The sequence below is a fragment of the Tursiops truncatus genome, chromosome 20, assembly GCF_011762595.2.
Source record: "Tursiops truncatus isolate mTurTru1 chromosome 20, mTurTru1.mat.Y, whole genome shotgun sequence".
Lineage (NCBI taxonomy): Eukaryota > Metazoa > Chordata > Mammalia > Artiodactyla > Delphinidae > Tursiops > Tursiops truncatus.
In genome coordinates this window covers 41180639-41195209 of record NC_047053.1, presented here as the reverse complement: position 1 = coordinate 41195209, position 14571 = coordinate 41180639, and the positions used below count along the sequence as shown (strand labels likewise).

The 14571-nt window shown below is 54.4% G+C and overlaps 2 protein-coding genes and 1 long non-coding RNA gene across 10 annotated transcripts in view; 1 reads left to right on the top strand and 2 right to left on the bottom strand.

Annotated features, from left to right (window-relative positions):
* LOC109550619 (uncharacterized) overlaps positions 1-8767 on the top strand; it is a 23701-nt gene extending 14934 nt beyond the window's left edge. The window contains exon 4 of the long non-coding RNA XR_012328847.1: positions 7755-8767. This is a non-coding gene — a long non-coding RNA (uncharacterized lncRNA). The remainder of the gene's footprint in view (positions 1-7754) is intronic.
* HEXIM1 (HEXIM P-TEFb complex subunit 1) lies at positions 879-3163 on the bottom strand. Its single transcript, XM_019939493.3, has one exon. The coding sequence runs from the start codon at positions 2520-2522 to the stop codon at positions 1479-1481; it is 1044 nt and encodes a 347-aa protein (XP_019795052.1). The 5' UTR covers positions 2523-3163; the 3' UTR covers positions 879-1478.
* Positions 6098-14403, bottom strand: ACBD4 (acyl-CoA binding domain containing 4). Of its 8 annotated transcripts, none has more exons than XM_033847356.2 (10): positions 13285-13434; positions 12967-13096; positions 12589-12709; positions 12433-12532; positions 12032-12152; positions 11723-11809; positions 11331-11401; positions 11162-11237; positions 10304-10443; positions 7232-7911 (listed from the first exon to the last, which is right to left on the bottom strand). In XM_033847356.2, the coding sequence occupies exons 1-10, from the start codon at positions 13432-13434 to the stop codon at positions 7804-7806; spliced, it is 1104 nt and encodes a 367-aa protein (XP_033703247.2). In that variant the 3' UTR covers positions 7232-7803. The 8 variants fall into 8 exon arrangements, with proteins under 8 accessions (XP_073654573.1, XP_033703247.2, XP_033703246.1 ...); XM_033847355.2 differs by having other exon boundaries at positions 11162-11240; positions 13285-13433; XM_033847357.2 differs by having other exon boundaries at positions 7755-7911; positions 12433-12517; positions 13285-13432.
* Positions 14404-14571: the final 168 nt, after the last annotated feature.

Genomic DNA, 14571 nt, shown 5'->3' with positions numbered 1-14571 from the left:
GGCCCCATGTGAAGGAACCCCTGTGCTAGTGATTTGAACAATGCAGTTGCTCTAGGGAAACACTGACACAGGGCAGGTAAAGATGGGCTGGGTTAATCATGGTGACAGGAGGGAACAATCTTACAATTTCTTACTATTTTGATTTGGGGGCAGAAATTAATTCTCAGGGCCTTCCTGCATTTTCAAGAGCAGAACTACTCAAGGACTAAGCAGCTATCAGTAGTTTAGGAGATTGAGGAGAATAGCAGCTGTATAGGGAAGGTGCATGGTTCCCACTTGGCCCCTAAGGACTTAATTTAGCTCCTTAACCAGAAGCTTTACATTTGGTTTGCAGTGAGGGGGCATTTCTAATTTTAGTTTGACTCTCATGGAAAGGTGGACAGCTTCTATTCCTTTTTTTTTTTTTTTTTTTTTTGGTATAGGGAGCACCTAAGTATTGGACAATTAGGGTTAAGTCCTTGGAATGCCCCAAATGGCCATTTCCTCTATAAATATAATATTCTCTACCTCTGAATATTTTAACATAAAGAGCTGCCTCACAAGTCTATCCAACCATTGCTTGCACTAAGAAAGCAAGAGGTTTACGAAGAGCCTTTTCCAGGCATCCAAGAACAACTTCCAGCCTTATTGGGAGGAGAGGGGAATGACTAAAACCACACTTGTAGGAATGAAATGAGGCTGTCAGTTGTCGAACCTGACAAACTGCCAAATTAGGCTCACGTTTTTGTTAATAGACTTTTGAACGGCTATTGAGAAGCAGAATTAAAATTTTAAGCTGCTGATTGTAGTTACTTTCTACTCCCCAAACACCCAACACTGGTTTATTTCTCCAGCATCAAGAAAGAAAACCAAGGCACTAGAAAACAAGCACACTTAAGTACTGAAGATAATTAAATCTTTATATTTTGCCGGAACTGTATATTGTAGCACACTAAAACCCATTCAAGGGAAAACTGGGCAAATTGAAAATTCTCCCATTAAAGATTGTTTTTTGAAAATGGACAAATTAGATGATTCCTTTACCCCCCCAAAAACGCAATCACATAAATCAGTACTATTCTGAATTAGCTCTAGAAATCACACTGAAACTACATTACATTTACAAATATTAAATTTATTATAACTAGAATGAATTGAATGGTTGTCAGATTTGGCCACCTTATAGCTCCATTTAAGGAGGGGATTTTTAACAGAAAAATGCTTTATAACTTGGTCAAATTACACATTAAAAAAGAAAAAAACTCCTAAAAAGGAAAACAAGAAAAGCAACCCTTCAGTTTCACATAATTAAAGAACAGGAGAAAGCACACAAGCTACATCATAGCTAAATTTACCAAACCAACCAAAGCCAGGGGGGATTTCTTTTCTGATTATGTGTCATAAAAAGGTCCACTGTCTTATATACACATGTATATAATGTTACATTCCGTCACTGTAAAAAGTCCCCTTTGCCCCCCTCCCCCCCCAAAAGTTTCAGTCTAGTCTCCAAACTTGGACAGCGGTGCTCGCTCCTGCTGCCGGTGCAGTTCGTTCTCCGTCAGCAGCTGGAGGTTCTCGGCGCGCAGCCGGTCTAGCTCCAGCTCCAGCTCCCGGACCCGCGCGTCGTCGCCGCCCAGCCGCTTGCTTTCCAGCCGCAGCCGGTTATTCTCGTCCTCCATACGCGAGAGGCACTTCTCCAGCTCCAGGTACTCTTTGATGAGCTCCTGCTTGCTCATGTTCTGCAGGCTCTCCGCGTGGTACCGCTCGTAGGTCTCCGAGAAGTCCCGCTGCAGAAACTCGCTGCCGTCTCCTCCCATCCCGTCGCTGCCCCCATCCTCCTCGCCCGCTTCTTCCATAAAGTCCTCATCGCTGGTGTCGTCAGATTTGGCAGCGGCCCGTTTGGGATAGAGGCCGGTTTTAAGATCCGGCTCCTCCTGGTCGTGATCATCCATGAGGAACTGCGTGGTGTTATAGGGAGCCACTGGCTGGCCCTTGGCGAACATCTCGGCTCGAATCCTCGAAGCTCGCAGGCTCTGTTTCTCATCGAACTTTTTCTTCTCCTCCCAGGTCAGCGTGTAGTACGGTTTCCAATGCCGCTTCTTCTTCGAGGGGCGTCTCCTATGTTTTTTCTTGCCCAGCTGTCTCTGCTGCTGTCCCCACGCCTCCTCGCCCCCTGCGGTAGAAGCTCCCAACTTGTTGGCCTTCGGCCTCTGTTCCCCTCCCGCCGCCGGCTGGGGGGAACCGCCAGCGGACAAGTCGTCCCCATTCTGGCCCTTCTCACCCGCTTCCGGACAGCTGGATTCTGGGCAGACCTGGGTCTGCACGGGAGGCGGCTGGAGCTCCAGGCTCCCTTCCCCGCCCAGCCCCGGAGAGCCACCCGACTGGGGGGACGCTCTCGATTGCCACCTACTGTCCTCCTCGGGCACCCGCTCCTCCGCGCCTGGGGGGCGATCAGAGTTCGGCTCTTCATGGACAGCAGCAGCACCTGTACAGTTGCTAGTTTGAGGCTGGTGCTGATACTCTGACAAGAGTGGCTCGGCCATTGCTAATAGAATCCTCTTCTCGGAGTTTGAAGAATTTTGGCTGTAAGTCCTTAAGGAAAAAAGGGTTTTCTTTTCTTTCAAAAATGTGCAGCACAGTCCTCTTCGGTCTGTAATTCCTGCAGTGATGCCTTCAGCCAGTCCTTCTGTCAGCAAACTCCAGTTGCAATTTGGGGGCGCTCAAGTCAGTAAAGGGTTAAGGGCCCACAGCGCGGCCGGCTAGCGGGTCCAAGGGGGTGCAGCAGCAGGAACAGTAGGTGTTGTGCAGGGGGGGGTGGGCCTCAAGCCTCCCCGCAGAGCGCCCCCGCGATCAAGGAGTTGGTGGGCAAGGAGATTAGGTTAAATCCAACGGGCTAAACCCAGCCCCGAAGGGGTTAAAACTACCCGATGACGCTGACTCCGAGGGGCCGGATCCACAAAGGGTTAAATCCCCTGCCGCAGAGCCCACAAGGGGTTAAAGTCCCAGAGCCTCCTCCTCCCACTTCCACGGGTGTCGCTCCAACCCGTGCTCCCACTTCCCTAGGCCCGGCCGGAGCCTCAGCCGAGGACAGACAAACTCATCTCCCCTTTGGCTCGATGCTCTGCTCAGCTCAGTTCTCCTCCGCCTCCTCCTCTTTTTCCTCCCTCCCTCCTCCCCCCTCCGACAGCTCCTCTTCCGCCTCCTCCCCCAACTTCCCCTCCCAACCTGCCTCTCCACCTGCCAACTTCCAACTGCTGCCTCCCAGTCCTCTGCGCCCCTTTTATATAGAAGACGGTCCGCCCCGCCCATGCGCATGCGTAACGGGGTCCCCATCGCAGGAAGCTGGGAGTCGTAGTTCCCATCTTTCAGGCCCGCCGTCCTCTCGCGCCGTGCGACGTAGCCAATCCCAGGGCGCGTCGGGGGCGTCTTCCAGGCCACCTCCTTCCATCGTTTATCCCTCGCTAGAGAAACGTGAGCGCCCATTGGTCAAGAGGCACATGTCTCGCCGAGGAAGGAAGGCCGATCGCAGAGAAGATGGGGCGGGTTCTGGACCATACCATTCTGCTTCAGGAATACGAGAAGATTCGATGGCCTATGAGGGCCCGCACAGAATATTTTTATGAAAAGGTGCGTCCTAAAGGCTACTATTGTATTCTGTCCTCAGCGGAAAGGTTCTGAAGGTCATAAACACTTGTTAGCTAAAGCAAGAATGGTTTACTCCTAAAAAGTAGTCCCTAAAGTGTAAACGAGGATTTAATTCTGTAAAGAGAGATATTGGCCCATGGCTAATAATTCTCGATTCTTAAAATTATAGGAATGTCTTTAAGGTGTGTGGTTAGTGACTGGGATTGACGTTTGCGGAAGGATATTGTGAACACATTTTTGTTTAAAAAGGCGCATGAAGAAGTAAACAAATGAAGAATAAAAAGTGCCGCCTTAAAGGGACAGTGTGACTGCGTTAGGGCAGCAACCTCGGACTAGGCCTCGGAAAATGAGAAAGCAGGTTCGAGTCCCGGTTGATGTCCGCCTTCGGACTGGTCTCGGGACCCTTGGCCGAAAGTGGCCGAGTCCCAGCCCCAGCGTAGTCCTTCTGGGCCACCGCCGCCCCAGGGGCCAGTGCAAAATGGTGGGCCGTGACCGAGGCTCTCGCCTGGGCCGGGAAGCACCGGGTGTGCGCCCTGGGCTCCCCCGAGACCCGGCCTGTAAGGCCTCGCCCCCTCCTCCCCCTCCCCGGGCCTCAGCTTCTATCGAAGAAAATGGTCTTCTGGGGCCGTCTTGGTCTCTTCAGTTGGGAACCGACCAGGACATTTTCCTGAGCCCGGACAGGAGAGTCCAGGGCTGCTGCTGAGCCTCTTTGTTGGGGGAGGGGTTCGAAGTTAATGCTGAGTTGAAATAATCGAGCCTGGCTAGTCGAGAGAGAAGGGGGAATCAGCCACAGAGGCTCTTCCTTGTCAGTGGGCGCTGGGCAATACCGGGAGGGAAGCAGAGCCAGAGGCTTCCGCAAGGAGGAAGCCTTGCCCAGAAATGGAGGCAGGGGGATTCTGGCCCAGAACTGTGGGACAGATTCATGGCGGAGTGGAGGGGGGCGGCGACATAGTCTCCTTGTGAAAATTCTCCAGATTCCAAGCTCCCGCCCAAAGGACAGGGGCCGGGAGTAGCCCAAACCCTCCGCCCAATTCACTTAGGCCTAAAATCACCCCGAAATCTCAGTTTCTCCCACTTGCCATACGCACAGTGACCCGTTCTATTCTTACTGTTCTTACTATTTTTTCCTCAGCTGCCGTGTATTACATTGCAACGGCTTTCCACCGCACAACGTTCTTTTACACACAGAACCATTTGCCCCACCACAACAGCCCAGTGAGTTAGGCAAGGTAGGGATTATTGTCTCCATTTTAGAGATAAGAAATCTCAGAAATTGACTTGTCCAAGGTCACATGACAATTGAGTGGCAATTTCAGCTAAAGCGAAGGTCTTTGTGTGTGACCCCGTGCCATTTTTCTTTCTGTCACAAACACAGAATTCCTTTTTTTTCGTAAGAACGCTAGATTTGGTTCCTTTTCATCTCCAACAACTTCAGCCTAATTCAGGTCCTTATTTCTTTTTTCTCTCTCTCCTTTTTTACCCTCTCCCCCAACCTTTTTTTTTTTTTTTTTTTTTTTTTTCTGGCTGCACCACACAGCATAAGGGATCTCAGTTCCCCAACCAGGGAACGAACCTGGCCCCCTGCAGTGGAAGCGGGGAGTCTTAACCACTGGACCACCAGGGAAGTACCCCAGGCCCTTCTTCACTTAGCAAACATCGGATAGAAGGGCACAATGGTGAATAAAATGTCATCCTTGCTACTCAGGTAATGTGTAGCGAGGCCATCAAACCACAGTAAGCAAGTGAAGAAACTCCTGGTAGGAGCTTGTGAGCCAAGTTGCTTAGGAGTTGAGAATTGTGGACAGGTTTCATGCAGGAGGTGACTTCTTGGCTGTCTCTGAAAGACGAAGCATTTTCAGGCAGAGTAGCATGAAGTAGGGCATTCTATGAAGAGCAAGCATCTCATCCCAAGACAGGTCTTGTCTGGGGACTCAGGAGTGGTTCTGTGGGGAAGTGGTGATGGGTATGCCCAGAGGGAGAGGCAAGCAAGAGTGACCCTGAGGCACATCCAGGTGTTTTGAGGTTGAACATCCTAGCCTGTTTTCCCTGGGCTTCCAAGAACTCAGGTCTATCTGAAAAGCCTGCCCCTCCTCTGTGCTGCTTCATCAGTCACACAGGAGGCTTCCCGGGAGCAAGAGCTGCCCCTCACACTGGGAGCTCCCCGAGGAAAAGAGTCTTTGCAGAGAACTCGACCGAGAGTCAGAGACTTCCAAATTGTTCCATTTTCAGACGCCTGAGGACTCCTGGGTACCCTCAATCAGGGGATTTGGAAGGTAAACTGAGCCCAACCTCAGTCTACTGGACAGGGCTCAGCTATATGGACTCATTTGCCCTATTAGGGGAGGGGTGGCCAGACTGATAGTTCGTAACTCTAGAATTCTATGAAAGGAGGCCACGCACCTTGATATTAGCTGAGGTTTAACTCTTTGCTAGGCATTTACAGGTCCTGGTCATTTATTTTTAATTTTTTTAATTTTTTAATTTTTATTTTTGGCTGCGTTGGATCTTTGTTGGATGTGCGCGGGCTTTCTCTGGTTGTGGCAAGCAGGGGCTACTCTTCGTTGCGGTGCGCGGGCTTATTGCAGTGTCTTCTGTTATTGCAGAGCATGGGCTCTAGGCGCGCGGGCTTCAGTAGTTGTGGCGCGCCAGGGCTCGAACCTCTGTCCCCTGCATTGGCAGGCGGATTCTTAACCACTGTGCCACCAGGGAAGCCCCTGTCCTGGTCACTTAAACCCCTGGAGTGCCTTATGATGAAGAGATCTTCATCGTTATCTCACAAAGATCTTCATCGTTATCTCACAACGGCTCAGAGCAGTTAAGAATCTTGCCCAGGTCACACAGCTAGTATGTGCAACTGGTGGAGCTGGCTTCCGCCCGACTCCTGCATCCCCAGCATCAATTTGGTCCCTCTTCCACTGCCCTCCAGTTGTCCATCCTTAACACACGGGTTAACTCAAAATTTCGGAGCCCCAGCAGTCTGCAGCAGCCAGCGACCCCCGGAGGTCTCTGCACGCTCCGGCACTGGGCCCACCCCGACCGGGGCTCCCGCGCAGGGCCCCGCCCCCACTCCTCTGGGAGGGGCGGGAACGAAGCTCCCGCCGGCCTTGGCCTTCCAGAAAGTTCCCTGGGAAAGCCCGAACGCAGAGGTCACCGGGAGGGGGAACGGGGAGCGAGCAGCTGAGGAGGGGGAAGGGGGCAGTGAGCACCTCTGGGGCCGGGATGTCGGCCCCGACCCTACGCCTGGCGCGCTGAGCAGGGAGTAGCCGCCCTCCCCTTCGGGCGTGGACGGAGCCTGTGCCCGGGCCCCGCCGCACTCCTCTCCTCCCGCCACCCCTAGCTCGCCGGTTCCCTCCCCCCGGCCACGACGGGGCGGGGGGCGGGGCCGCGGCCTTGGCCCCGCCCTCACCACGGCGCATCTCCTCCGCCTCCGTTCCAGACCCTGGGCTGGTGCCTCCACTAGCCCGGGTAGCTGGGAAATGCTTCTGGGACGCCGCCCGCTGGCCTCTCGGGGCCGTCCACGGGCAGCGGGGGAGGGGGCAGGGAAGGGACTTGAGGCTCGCGCGCCCCGGACCCGCTTCCCGCCTCAATCCGTGGCAGCCCAGACGGCAGAAGATGAAGGTTTTATTTTATTTAGTGAAACACTCTTTTGTAAGTTAATGTTTAGTGAAGACGTCCTGAGTATATGTGGGGGTAGGGCGGCCAGGAAAACGGAGCAGACTCCCCTCCCCCGGGGTTAGCTCTCTCCGCCTTTCCCCAGCTCGGTCAGGCCTCCCAGCCAATCATTCTTCCAGGCCCCGGCCCAAGTCCCAACTTGCCCACGAGCTGAGCCTCCTCGGGGAGAGGCTAGGGTGGGAAAGGAGTCAGGTGACCCAGAGGCTGGGGAGGGCAGAGGCTGAGACCCGGCAGCTCCGCCCCAGAATCAGCCGCCAACCCTGAACTGGGGACGTGCACCACACGTGCAGCCTCCCCAGGGAGCCTGAGGTGGTTGGGGGTGAGAGGAGGGGAGTTCTGTGGAGCTGCAGGAAGAGTGGAGTCCTATCCGGCTCCCCATTAGGGGAGAGGTGCCAAGGCAAACACTAATTGGGGAAGGGGGTGGGAGCGGGGTTTAACGCCGTTCTCCTAAACTCTAGGAAGGCTCAAAGTCTCCTCCGTTGGCTGCAGAGACTCCTCCATTGAGAGTCACCTCTTCTGGGTCCGAAACTGTCGGAAGAGCCACTGGACGATGAAGGGCCACAGGAGGAAGAAGAGCAGCGTGGGAACAGAGAGCCCAGTGCCGGGCCTTGGCCTCTGCCGCCAAGGGGAGAGAGTCAGGAGCCAGCCCGGGCCTCAGCACAGGCTGGGCCCTCCTTCGCAACCTGCTTGCAGAGCTCAGGTGGGAGCTTCTGCCTCCCTCTCCCCAGTCTGAGGACTGGGGCTCCCAGTTTGTCCCTGACACGTTGAGCCCTAACTCCCTCCCATATCCTCCTCCAAGGTGCCGAGAAGGCTGAAGGCTGGAGAGGCTGCTGAGTGGAGAGACTGGCTTCGAGGCGTCTCCTCTGGGCCACAAAGCAGTGACCCTGTTGGTGTGGCCCGAAGACCCCATATTGTAAAGGACATGCCACATATTTCAAATGAGGACCCTGGGTGCTCAGATTTTAGTTTCTAAATACCATTCTCTGCTGAATGGAGAAGTGGCAGATTTTAGGTCTGGAGCAGGGAAGGTAGAATTGAATGTGAGACGTCTTGTACCAGGAAGCAAGGAAGCTTTTAAAGATTAATGAGGTCAAATTACCAGAACATAGGACCCAGCTTGAAAGGGTCCCACCAAAGTTGTGACAGCCTGGGCATCAAAAAGAATGATGATTGCAGTTGACTGAAATACTGAGTCTTTAAAATCCATGAGTTCATGATGATACTCAAAGAGAAAGGGGAAATTTATCACCACTGAGGTGGCTGTTAAATCAACTCCTTACTCTAAAAATAGATAATTAAAGAGAAAGAATTAAGCACTTATTCTGCCTTCCATAAGGCACTGTATTTCAGGGAAATCCTAGATGATCAGGGAAACTCTACAGAAAAATGACAGCTAATAAATGTTAAAGGAATAATAGAATTTAAAAGTCAACATTGTTTTTTGTAACCAGTAAATAAATTATTGATCCAGGCAAGGAGTATCTATCAATTGTCAAAAGCTGTATGTCAAATGGGCTTGATGGGGAACTGGACATTCCCTGGCTGCAAGTGGTGGGAACAGACTGTCACCCCTTCATCCCTGCTAGTGGTCCACGCTAAAATCATTCACGGTAGGACATCCAAATATGTGTCCCTTGATGTAAAGAAAGAACATCACTTCTGATGTAATCTGGTCATGTAAACTAGCCAGGAGGCTGTCATCAGACAGACCACAAGAGTGGAACATTCTACAGGACCACTATCCAGTCTCATCCGCAAGTCAGTAGCAGGGAAGAGGGACTAGTCTAGACTAACAGAGTCTTAAGAACAGAGGCTCCTGGCCTGGACAGACAGGGAAGGTGGAAAAGGGGATTTGAATGTGGATTGTGTATTTGATGATATGAAGGAATTACTGTGTGTGATAAAATTTTATTTTTGCTAGGTAGTAGAATGTCCTGTTTTTAGAGATGCAAATCCAAGTATCTCAGGGTGGAAACCTTTAAAATCTTCAGCATATAAAATTAGTAAAAGGTAAACAATAAATGAAACCCTGGGGGGTGAGTGTTGAAAGGTTAGCCACTGTGGATCTGAGGGAATTCCTGCCAACCTGGCTGACACCCACTGTGCCAAGGGGGTGAAGAGTCACGTGAGTGATTCCCCCGCATCCAGGAACTCAGCCGTCCCCTGCCCCCACCACTCCAGGCTTCGCAAGAACAGACTCACTCATAGTGAGTGGTGGATGCCAGCTTTGGTGGGAGACAGACCTAGGGCCACTCCCAGCTCCATTACTTAACGTTAATACTAACAATGAACCCCATATGAGAAGTCCCCCACCCCGGGCACTGCGGAAGCACCTACATGCATTATGTCATCTAATCCTCAAAGCAGCTCTCAGGCTGTGTACCCTCAGGTAAGTTACTCAACATCTCAGAGCTGTAGTTTCCTCATCAGTAAAAGGGAAATGAAAAGAAAACCTATTTCACTGGTTTGTTTTGAGGATAAAATGAGATAATGCAGGTAATGTGTTTGGCACACAGCTGGGGTTCCAGAAATGGCCGCTGTGATTTATTTTGCAGAAGCAGAGGTGTAAAGGGTAAGCAGACCTAGAAGTTGAGAGAAGGGAGTGAGGGATGCAAGGGCTGAATCTGGGTAGGGCGAGACAATAAATCTGGGAACAGAAGTCCTGACTGAGGGGCAATAGGGACACACCCCCCCAGCCCCAGTGCAAAGAGCAGACACATTCTGGCCCCTCCAACTGCTGGAATTCCATCTGTCCTCAGTTACTCTTCAGGTAGAGGGAGATAAGAGCAGGAAAGGAGGGCCTCTCCCAGTTCCAGGCTGGAAGCATTACTACAGACCCCCTGACTTCCTTGCCTGCGCCACGAGCCACAACATTCTCTGGAGAAGGCAGAGGTGTGAGCAGGCAGAGACGTGGGGACAAAGACGGAAGTGGCTGGATGAGGAGTCCAGAAAAGAGACCCTCAAAGTGCTGCCCCAGCCTTGCCCTGGGCCTTCGGACAGGGCTCACCTGCTTGCGGGGGACAGGCATGCTCTCCAGGCTCTGCAGTCTCCCCTGGACGTCCCGCATGCTCTCCTGCAGCGCCCGAACCGTCCCCACCAGCCATGTGTCCAATTCCTGGGGCCCCAGCAGGGTGCTTTCCAATCTCCCTGCAGTGCACAGACACACAGGGAAGGGGACTCAGGAGGCAGCTCAGCTAGGGGCAGGGTGGTGGCAGGCTGGGGCAGGTCCAGGGAGAATAAGAGTAGAGTGCGATCCCTGTACCAAGTGTGAGTCTTGTGAAGCCCATCCATGTGGCTGAGTAATGGGCTGCCAGGGGTTTGAATCCCAGCAGGACTACCGCTTAGCTGTGTGACTTTGGGCAAGTCAGTAACTTCTCTAAGCCTCATTGGTCAACTGAAAATTATGTCATCTCCCTCACAGGGCTGCTCGCTCTGAGGAATAAAGGAGATAATATTTATGAAAGTGCCCTTATGGGACGTGGCACACTGGAAGTTCTAGAAAGGGACAGGGCAGAACTCATTGTCCTAAGAGAGTCCCAAATGGGAGACCCAGAGAGAGAGGATGACTCTCAAGACCACGTAGGTATAGGTGAGAGAGCTGGTCTAGGAATTCTACCCCAGCTGCCCTTCCTCAGTGCCAGCCAAGAGTACAGACTCCTGGCGGCCCTCGGAGAGGAGGCCGGGCAGTGAGTTTGCCCATCCAGGCCAGTGTCTGGCTTTAACCCTTCCTGGGCAGAGGCTAGGCACTCTCTCCAGTGCCTAGCGTTGGATTTCACCTCTTCCCACGAGGGCAGCCAGGGGAAGGCCCAGGGCACCAGAACCATGGGAACGGCCAAAGGGGGTGAAGGGTCAGTCAGGGGCTCACCTTTCTTTGCAGGAGACTCGGTGCTGTTTCTGGTGTTGAGCTCTCCTCCCAGGGCGCCCCTCTGCTCTGCCCCAACCTGCTGAGAAGAGTCACAAAGTCCAAGGGGGGTGGTGGGAGCAGCTAAGGCCCAGTGGGGTAGGGAAGGGGAGGCAATGGGAGTGGGTCTCACCAGCTCAGGCTCCAGCTGCTCCATGGAATCACAGAAAACCTCAGAGTCCTGGTCCCTGGGTGGCTGGGACTCTGAGAAGGGGATGAGTAGGGTTAGTGACAAGAGGCAGGCCACGGAGGGAGGGGAGGGGGGTGCATCTAGGCAGAGGCATCTGTCCAGGGCACACTAGAGATACTGCCACAAGAGGCACAGATGGCTCCCTGAGTGGGGCTCTGGATCAGGAATCCCAGAACCTGCCCCTGGCCTCTGGGAACGCAGGCGGTCTCAGTGTCTGGGCACGAGGCGTGATAGGCACAGCGTGGCACCTAACCTGCTACCCTCCACCCTGCCTGGAGGTCCCCCCCACCTCCGGCCTGGGTTTTGCCCTCTGCCCCTCCTGCCCAGGCACTGACCTGGGCTTGGGGGTGCGGGTTCCTTGGGAAGGCAGGGAGGCTCTGGGGCAGGCTCAGCATCTCCATTCAGCACCTGCTCTTTCCAACCTGCGGAGACACAACACCCAGAGGTGGGGCTGGGAAGACATCAGGCCCCTGCTCCCCAATTAGCCATGGACTCTGCCTGAGACCCACCCCATCAGGGGCACTGGTTGCGGTCCTTACAGGGACATCACCTAGAGCCCTCTGCCCCCAGGCTCCCCTCCAACTGAGCAGCCCCCCGAGACAGTTCAGTCAGCACTAGTGGAGCTCCCAGCCTGGGGGCCTGACCTGTGACCCTTTTCAGGAAGGTCTCCGGGGGCCTCGGCATGTCAGGGATCACCTGGTACAGGGGCTCGAAGTAACCAAACATGTCCTCTGCCACCTCGCCCAGGGGCACCGTGTCGATCACCTGTGCAGGAGGGGGTCTAATGGGGAAGGGCTGGCCCCTCCCACCACTGCCCCCTTGAGCTGGGCCGCCTCTACCCTGCTTCTGCCCTGTCATACCTCTCCCCCTTGTGCCCAGTCAGGAACCAGAGACAGGCAGGGGTGGGGGAACAGCATGAAGGTGGTTAATTCCCATAGGGGTATCAACGTGCAGGAAACATAATGGGGGTCAGACTGGAAGGGTGGGGGGCAGGCCACCTGGCTGAGAGCTTGGTCACAGAGAGGAGTCTGCAGCCTCTCCCTACCCTCTGGGCCACCAGCTTCATCTCAGTGACGTAGGCGGACATGGCCTCCTCCCTGCTCATCTTGCCCAGGCTGTTCCAGGCATCCCTGGGGGACAGAAGGCTGTGAAATGCTGGTTGACAGCTGAGGCTTGTTTGCCCAGCCGATGGGGAGCTCACCATTTATAACGTCCAATAGGGTCCCAGAACCCAGGCTGGGGGACCAGGCAGGGCCCCATGGTAGCCTGCTTGTAGTAGCTGTAGAATCGCAGCATCTCTTTATAGGAGGGGCGGTAAGAGCCTGGGCAGGGGTTGGGAAGTGGGGGAGAAAGCATCACTCCCAGCTCCAAGAGGATGGAGGTGGGGGGAGAACCACCCTTGGGGAGGGCAGAGATGGCGAGGGGTCCCACCAGGGCAGCTGGACAGGGGCAGGTGGCAGAGGGGACCCCCAGGACAACTCAGGCAGGGACTTGTCTGTAAAAACTGCCAGGATCAAAGCCTCCTGGGAGGCGGACCCCAGTCGTCTTGACCCCCAAATGCGGGTCCCCATGCCCTCACCGTTCTTAGGCAGGTTCTGAATGACGCTTACTGCGGCCTGGAACTGTTTCTGGCAGTCCGGCTCTGGATTTTCATTTTCGGTACCCATACCCAGCTGCTCTGAGCCTTGGGGCCCTACTTTTGAGCGACTCTGCAAGAACAAACCTGTGTGTGAGCAGGCTCCAGCCCGCCCCACCTGCCCCCCGCCCCAACTCCTCCCTGGCACACGCCTCTGTAAGTCACTGGTCCATTTTCCAGGAGCAAACTAAGCTCTTTAGAGGCCTGAGTGAGACACCCTGGGAGGTCAGAAGCTGCGACTGAGGAGACACCTTTTCCTACCCCAAGGCAGCGTGGGTGGGGCCAGGATGGGTGGAGAGGACCTCGGTGTGTGGGTGGAGAGACAGGTGGCAAGTGCCTCTCTAGATGCACATCTCCAACTCCTAGACAGGAGAACCCGCAAGCCGAGAGGAGACAGGGCGGGGCAAACATCCTCCCACCCCGGCCCCCCATACCCCGGCTCAGCTGCCCGGCCGCCCGACACTCACCCTCAGCGCCCACTGCCCGGACACCTGGGTTCCCGCTCGCCACTAGCCGGAAGCTTCCGATTGACCTCCTGGCCGGGTCTGGCCCGGATGGGGTCGCGGAGCAAGGGGGAAAATTTAAGCCAATGAGAGAGCCCGTTTCAGATTTCTTCTACACCTCGACCACTCAACGCGGCCCTTTCGAGATTATGCAAATAGTTTAGCCGTGCCTCTCCCAATCAGGCGGGGCAAATCCGCGGGTTGGTTCCTCAACCCTGGATCGCCAGAGGCAGGCGGAAGCGCCCCCTGGTGGACACCGTGAAATGACGCTGTCTCTTGCGCCCCCTCTGGTGGAAACCCGCTAGTCAGCTGAACCCAGGTCCCCCAGATTCGAGCCACGCAACTCAGCTCTCCAGACACTTAACAGGCGCTGGGGATAAAAGGGGGAATCATGTTCTGAGGTCAGGGGTTCTAAAGGAGGGACACTGGAGCTGAGTTTTGGAAGCCTTAAGAGTAAGCCACGAGAAGAATGAGGAAGGTCATTTCTGGAGGAAGGAATTGCAGGATCAAAAGTACAGAGGAGAAGACTAAATATTTAGAAAGAATATCCAGAGAGGTGTGGAGACGCCAGCCAGCACGGACGGAATCTCTGAGTCCGGGATATCTGAAAATGGAGTAGAGCAGTAGGTGGCAAATCTAGGTCCTGAGAAACTAAGCTTTATCTTTGGGATGACACACTCCCGGCCGCCGCCGAGTGGCGGTGTGCACCCAGCCCTCCACCCCCGACCCAGGGCACTTGCTGCAGAAGACGCACATATCCCACCCCTCGCGCACAAATACGCAGGTGGTTTCTTATGTAGTAAGTGTACGCATGACACGGTCACCGGAACCCGCACTCGACGCTCATCCACAAGTTGATGTCAAGGACATCTACGCAGCGTGCGGTGGCCGTCCGAGGACGATCAAAGGCCCGGCGGGGGTGCCAACCTGTCCAAGCCTCCAACCACAGATTCTGCCGGGGTCTCCAGGCTTCGCGCCACCCCATCCTCTCCAGACCAGTCAGCTTGGAGTCTTCTACCCCTTTGGGGACGGCAACTAGCCGGGC

Bases quoted from the DNA above. Each gene is read 5' to 3' on its own strand.
- HEXIM1 (XM_019939493.3), bottom strand. From the start codon at position 2,522: ATGGCCGAGCCACTCTTGTCAGAGTATCAGCACCAGCCTCAAACTAGC.
- ACBD4 (XM_033847354.2), bottom strand. From the start codon at position 13,434: ATGTTTGCCCCGCCCTGTCTCCTCTCGGCTTGCGGGTTCTCCTGTCTA. The intron at 12,710-12,966 runs GTGAGGGCATGG...ACCCCTGCCCAG, and splicing joins TCAGAACCTGCCTAAGAACG to GCTCTTACCGCCCCTCCTAT. The intron at 12,153-12,432 runs GTAGGGAGAGGC...CCTCCTGCACAG, and splicing joins TGAAGCTGGTGGCCCAGAGG to GTGATCGACACGGTGCCCCT.